The sequence below is a fragment of the Eptatretus burgeri genome, chromosome 1 (assembly GCF_056783735.1).
Source record: "Eptatretus burgeri isolate ZD-2024b chromosome 1, Ebu_testis_v1, whole genome shotgun sequence".
Taxonomy (NCBI): Eukaryota; Metazoa; Chordata; class Myxini; order Myxiniformes; family Myxinidae; genus Eptatretus; species Eptatretus burgeri.
Window position 1 is genome coordinate 13,913,962 of NC_140961.1, and position 6,883 is coordinate 13,920,844.

Below are 6,883 nucleotides of genomic sequence, written 5' to 3' on the forward strand. Positions count from 1 at the left end.
CAAATAAAAGTGCATTATGGATACGCTGCACAAAGAAAAGTGCATTACGGACACGCTGCACAAATAAAAGTGCATTACGGGCACGCTGCACAAATAAAAATGCATTATGTGGATGCTGCACAAAAAGTGCATTACTGACACGCTGAACAAAGAAAAGTGCATTACGGGTACGCTGCACAAAGAAAAGTGCATTATGGGCACGATACACAAATAAAAGTGAATTACGGGCACGCTGCACCATGAAAAGTGCATTATGGGCACACTGCATAAAGAAAAGTGCATTACGGGCACGCTGCACCAAGAAAAGTGCATTACGGGCACGCTGCACCAAGAAACGTGCATTATGGGTACGCTGCACCAAGAAACGTGCATTATGGGTACGCTGCATCAATGAAAGTGCAATTACGGGTGCACTGCCCCAAGGAAAGTGCATTACGGGCAATTTGCGTGGTGCATCGAGAACCGTGCATTGTAGATCAGTTGACACACAGCATGTTAGACATGCTGCACCTCGAGTCTTTTCTTTACACACATTGTGGACACTGCTGTGGGTTACAGAGATCCTGCACCCAGAACCGTGTGCCTAGGTGTACGTAGGTGAACATCATGCACAGTATCCCGAAGGTGCACCGAGACGCGTGGTGCAGCCATGTGAAGCACCTGAATTGTGCATAGTGTGCAGCGATCCATGCCCACCGTCATTAGGTGCCGTGCTGCACCCAAAGCCATGACCTTCCATCCGTGCCGTTCACCTTTCGTTTCTTTGACCCCGAAACTCGCCCCCCGCGTGCTTGTGCCTTTGCCTTAACGCATTTTGAACGTTGTTTTGTGAGCTTAACACAAAACAGGCCAATTTTAAATCCGATTTGAACAAACTTGATGTCATTACAAAGACACGTGAAACGCATCAGGATATGTCATATTAGAAGCCCTCGTTGGCTGCACGAAAAGACTTTGGTGTCACGATCCCGACTGAGCACGACCCCACTCGACACAAATACGACGCCTCATACCGAGTGTCCCGGGTATCAAGCTGATGACAATCCAGTTGTAACATAATGCTCTTGAACCATCCTTGGAGCATATTCTGCAACGCCCAGACATCCAATCACTTTGTTTGTCCAAAGGATGTTTGTAATAGGCGGTGCCACACATTGTGTGTGGACCCAAGTATTGAACCCACAGTAAAATTCCTCCTATGATTGGGGAAAGGAGAGAGGAGCCGAGTGGGTGAGTGCGTGACGTCGAAGTTACACTGTGTACGTATCAATTTCGTCCTTTCTGACAAGGTTCACTGACCACATCGAAAATGAACGTACTTTGCGCCCGAGTGGCCCGTGGGACGGAGCCGTGCATCACGTAGTCCACATTACCTCCCAGCCGAGCAGACCCGGAGAGAGACTGGCCGTGGCGCTCGGCCATGCCACTGCCAAGCGAGAGGTATATCCTGAACGAGCCGCCTCCACCCTTCGATCCCGTCCCTCGAAGCTTCCCCTTGATCCATTCTTGCCTCCACCCACCCCAAGCTCTCATTCCACACCCGTCTTTCCTTCCACACACCTCCTCAGTTCGAATCGATTTCAGCAGCCGCCGTCTGCTGCACACTCCTCCTCTCAACCTCCACCGTAAATTCGGTGGTTCGATATCTTGTGTTGACACAGTGTCGGAGTTCGTTGTTCGCAGTTCTTCACAAGCCTGTATTGTAGCAAGGAGTCGCTTGCGGCACTCACTGCTTGTTTGAAAGTTTTTTTTGGTGAGATCATCGTGACCCTCAAATGTTTCCAATAGGTTCTGCGGCACATGTCGCTTGAGCTGTACAGGATGTAACTTTCCCACCGTTTTTGTATCCGCAGTTTCTCCCAAGGATGATGTGCGCCGCCCGGTCTGGCGGTGCGCGACTTCGATCATTCCCGCCGCGAGGCAGCGGGGGGTGAATGGCGACCCTTCAGCAGTGACCGTCGGCAATGGAAGTGGTCGACGAGGACAACTCGACCGTTCACAATGGCACAGCCTTGGCCATGCCGCACTCGGTTGCTACCCTCGCCGGACTTACGCTTCTTGTGGGTTTCATCATCTTTGCAACAATATTTGGAAACATCCTGGTGGTGATCGCCGTGTCCACTAGTAAGTCTCTCCAAGCTGTGCAGAACCAGTTCCTGGTGTCACTAGCAGCGGCAGACCTTCTGGTGGCGACGCTGGTCATGCCCTTTTCACTGGCCAACGAGCTCATGGGTTATTGGTACTTTGGACATCTTTGGTGTCAGTTGTACCTGTGTGTCGACGTGCTTGTGTGCACGTCGTCAATTGCGCACCTTTGTGCCATCAGCCTCGACCGTTACTGGTCAGTCACGAAACCCGTGCGTTACAATCTGAAGCGTACCCCACGTCACGTGCGCTGCGTCATCGTGAGCGTGTGGATCATCTCTGCCATTATCTCCTTCCCTCCGTTACTCATCGTGGATCCACAGAAGCCCCTCCAGGTTCTGTACCCAAAGTGTGAGCTGAACTCCAACAGTTGGTATGTGCTGAGCTCCAGCATCGGCTCGTTCTTTGTACCATGCCTCGTCATGATGCTCGTGTACGCACGGATCTACCAAGTGGCGAAGGGTCGTGCACGCCGCTCTTCGGTCCGCTCTGGGGTGCGTGCGGGAAAGCCTCAGGAAGCAGGCCGTGGGCCATCTCGGCAGGGCGTTCGGGTCCCGCTCCAGGACCCCGTGGAAAATAGTGAGAACTCCCAAAGTGCGACCAATGGGAGGAAACAGGTGGTACTCACAGAGGATGAGACTCGTGACGGACTGGCCATGAAGTTTGTCGGTGGCACAAACAGCAGCCATCACAAAGAGACCGTCAGCACCGCCTTGGAGATTCCTAACGGGAATTGCACGGGACCAGAGTCCGAGCATTTACCACAAGTATCAGCAATTACCGGAAGCGGATCCCAAGCAGTCAGAACCGGCAGCATTAACGGGGACTGTGATGCCAAAGAGTGCGGTTTACTCAGGTTGGAAGATGAAGAACCAGGTGCTCTGCGCTCGAACCCCAGTGCTGGAGCCAGACTCCTTCGACGCAAGCTTACGGCGGCCCGGGAAAAGCGCTTCACGTTTGTACTCACAGTGGTCATGGGTGTCTTCGTACTGTGCTGGTTTCCTTTCTTCTTCACCTACTGCCTGTCTGCCATCGGTTGCCACGCACCAGACGTGCTTTTTAACATTTTCTTCTGGTTTGGGTACTGTAACAGCTCCCTTAATCCACTCATATACACCATCTTCAACCAGGATTTTCGCAAAGCCTTCAAACGCATACTCTGTCAGATCGTTCCACGGTCGTCCTATAAATGACGCCCCTGGGGCAGCCATTCTCCATCAGATCGTTCGACGGTCGTCCTATCAATGACGCCCTTCGGGCAGCCATTCTCCATCAGATCGTTCGACGGTCGTCCTATCAATGACGCCCTTCGGGCAGCCATTCTCCATCAGATCGTTCGACGGTCGTCCTATCAATGACGCCCCTCGGGCAGCCATTCTCCATCAGATCGTTCCACGGTCGTCTTATCAATGACGCCCTTCGGGCAGCCATTCTCCATCAGATCGTTCGACGGTCGTCCTATCAATGTCCTCGGGGCAGTCATGCACGACTCCTGCACATGGATGTTTCCTGAGTTTGTGATGGGAATGTGTGCATGAGACAGCCTTATAACCACTTGTGCGTATATTTGTGCCATCGCCGTATTCAGATTTGAACGGTCGCGAATCCAGAAACTTCACCAGATGAACCAGTTAGATGTCACACGTGAAGCTTGTACATAGTAACGGCAATGTAGGACACATTTACTGTGATTAAGCCATGTATCATGAACAATGCAAGAAAGCTTGCATTCGATCGTCATACTTGTACCCTTTAACCTGACGGGTGACATATTGCATACTTGGTACCATTTGATTTGATAAAATGGTTCTTTTATGTGACGGTAAACTTTGTTGCAGGTTCACCTGCAAAGTTGTTGTAAATTCAACTAATCCGTTCCTTTTGCAGTGATGCAGTTCTTCGAATTTTGCGTTATTATTGGTTTCATGTTGACAGCTTTATCTACAGCTGCTGCAGTTGAGAATTTTTTTGTTGTTGCTGTTAACCAAAATAATGTAATCTTCAATCGTGGGAGCGATTGTGTGACGCCCGACACGTCAGCTTTTCCATGCTTCCCACGATTGTTGGGATACCTCATTCTACGTCTTGTTAATTTCATCCATTGATTATATGTGAAAAGGAATCTTGTTTTGTTTTTTTTTTAATATGAAATGTGTATATATATATAATTGCTTTTTCCACTTTAATTAAATTACACTCCAATCAAGGATGCTTTTTATAGACTTTATCTTTTCTTGTTGGGCTTTGGAAAAAAACAAACGATTACATAGTGATATATTAATAATGGTAATCCATAAAATCTCTCTGAATCTTGTCGAGAATAATCACTGTACGTTGTAAACAACAGATTGGCCTGTTCGTGTTGCCATTGGAAACTCCTGCCGAAGAAGACAGGAACTATATAATGACCGTAATTAATTCCACCTTGTCGGAGTCAGTTGTTTGGTGTTTTTGATCAGTTGCTGGGTTTTTTGGTGTCAGTTGTTTGGTGTTTTTGGTGTCAGTTGCTGGGTTTTTTGGTGTCAGTTGTTTGGTGTTTTTGGTGTCAGTTGCTGGGTTTTTTGGTGTCAGTTGTTTGGTGTTTTTGGTGTCAGTTGCTGGGTTTTTTGGTGTCAGTTGTTTGGTGTTTTTGGTGTCAGTTGCTGGGTTTTTTGGTGTCAGTTGTTTGGTGTTTTTGGTGTCAGTTGCTGGGTTTTTTGGTGTCAGTTGTTTGGTGTTTTTGGTGTCAGTTGCTGGGTTTTTTGGTGTCAGTTGTTTGGTGTTTTTGGTGTCAGTTGCTGGGTTTTTTGGTGTCAGTTGTTTGGTGTTTTTGGTGTCAGTTGCTGGGTTTTTTGGTGTCAGTTGTTTGGTGTTTTTGTTCAGTTGCTGGGTTTTTTGGTGTCAGTTGCTTGGTGTTTTTCCTCAGTTGCTGGGTTTTTTGGTGTCAGTTGTTTGGTGTTTTTGATCAGTTGCTGGGTTTTTTGGTATCAGTTGTTTGGTGTTTTGGTGTCATTTGCTGGGTTTTTTGGTGTCAGTTGTTTGGTGTTTTTGGTCATTTGCTGGTTTTTTGGTGTCAGTTGTTTGGTGTTTTTGGTCAGTTGCTGGGTTTTTTGGTATCAGTTGTTTGGTGTTTTAGGTCAGTTACTGGGTTTTTTGGTATCAGTTGTTTGATGTTTTTGATCAGTTGCTGGGATTTTTGGTATCAGTTGTTTGGTGTTTTTGGTCATTTGCTGGGTTTTTGGTGTCAGTTGTTTGGTGTTTTTGCTCAGTTGCTGGGTTTTTTGGTGTCAGTTGTTTGGTGTTTTTGGTCAGTTGCTGGGTTTTTTGGTATCAGTTGTTTGGTGTTTTTGGTGTCAGTTGTTTGGTGTTTTTGGTGTCAGTTGCTGGGTTTTTTGGTATCAGTTGTTTGGTGTTTTTGGTGTCATTTGCTGGGTTCTTTGCTGTCAGTTGGTTGGTGTTTTTGGTGTCAGTTGCTGGGTTTTTTGGTATCAGTTGTTAGGTGTTTTTGGTGAAAGTTGTTGGGTTTTTTGCTATCAGTTGTTTAGTGTTTTTGGTGACAGGTGCTGGGTTTTTGGTATCAGTTGTTTGGTGTTTTTGATCAGTTGCTGGGTTTTTGGTATCAGTTGTTTGGTGTTTTTGATCAGTTGCTGGTTTTTTTGGTGTCAGTTGTTTGGTGTTTTTGATCAGTTGCTGGGTTTTTTGGTATCAGTTGTTTCGTGTTTTTGGTCAGTTGCTGGGTTTTTTGGTATCAGTTGTTTGGTGTTTTTGGTGTCAGTTGCTGGGTTTTTTGGTATCAGTTGTTTAGTGTTTTTGGTGTCAGTTGCTGGGTTTTTTGGTATCAGTTGTTTGGTGTTTTTGATCAGTTGCTGGGTTTTTTGGTATCAGTTGTTTGGTGTTTTTGATCAGTTGCTGGTTTTTTTGGTGTCAGTTGTTTGGTGTTTTTGGTCAGTTGCTGGGTTTTTTGGTATCAGTTGTTTGGTGTTTTTGGTCAGTTGCTGGGTTTTTTGGTATCAGTTGTTTCGTGTTTTTGGTCAGTTGCTGGGTTTTTTGGTATCAGTTGTTTGGTGTTTTTGGTCAGTTGCTGGGTTTTTTGGTGTCAGTTGTTTGGTGTTTTTGGTGTCAGTTGCTGGGTTTTTGGTGTCAGTTGTTTGGTGTTTTTGGTGTCAGTTGCTGGGTTTTTTGGTATCAGTTGATTGGTGTTTTAGGTGTCAGTTGCTGGGTTTTTTGGTATCAGTTGTATAGTGTTATTGGTGTCAGTTGCTGGGTATTTTGGTATCAGTTGTTTGGTGTTTTTGGTGTCATTTGCTGGGTTTTTTGGTGTCAGTTGTTTGGTGTTTTTGATCAGTTGCTGGGTTTTTTGGTGTCAGTTGTTTGGTGTTTTTGATCAGTTGCTGGGTTTTTTGGTATCAGTTGTTTGGTGTTTTTGGTGTCAGTTGCTGGGTTTTTTGGTATCAGTTGTTTGGTGTTTTGGTGTCATTTGCTGGGTTTTTTGGTGTCAGTTGTTTGGTGTTTTTGGTGTCAGTTGCTGGGTTTTTTGGTATCAGTTGTTTGGTGTTTTTGGTGTCAGTTGCTGGGTTTTTTGGTATCAGTTGTTTAGTGTTTTTGGTGTCAGTTGCTGGGTTTTTTGGTATCAGTTGTTTGGTGTTTTTGGTGTCATTTGCTGGGTTTTTTGGTGTCAGTTGTTTGGTGTTTTTGATCAGTTGCTGGGTTTTTTGGTGTCAGTTGTTTGGTGTTTTTGATCAGTTGCTGGGTTTTTTGG

At 46.2% G+C, this 6,883-nt stretch overlaps 1 protein-coding gene across 3 annotated transcripts; it reads left to right on the plus strand.

The window, feature by feature from the left end:
• The first annotated feature begins 1,078 nt into the window (after positions 1-1,078).
• LOC147033900 (alpha-2Db adrenergic receptor-like) lies at positions 1,079-4,352 on the plus strand. Of its 3 annotated transcripts, XM_085872545.1 has the most exons (3): positions 1,081-1,440; positions 1,569-1,753; positions 1,854-4,352. In XM_085872545.1, the coding sequence occupies exon 3, from the start codon at positions 1,965-1,967 to the stop codon at positions 3,336-3,338; it is 1,374 nt and encodes a 457-aa protein (XP_085728671.1). In that variant the 5' UTR covers positions 1,081-1,440; positions 1,569-1,753; positions 1,854-1,964; the 3' UTR covers positions 3,339-4,352. The 3 variants fall into 3 exon arrangements, with proteins under 3 accessions (XP_085728680.1, XP_085728671.1, XP_085728661.1); XM_085872554.1 differs by lacking the exon at positions 1,569-1,753 and having other exon boundaries at positions 1,079-1,440; XM_085872535.1 differs by lacking the exon at positions 1,081-1,440 and having other exon boundaries at positions 1,545-1,753.
• The last annotated feature ends 2,531 nt before the right edge of the window (positions 4,353-6,883 follow it).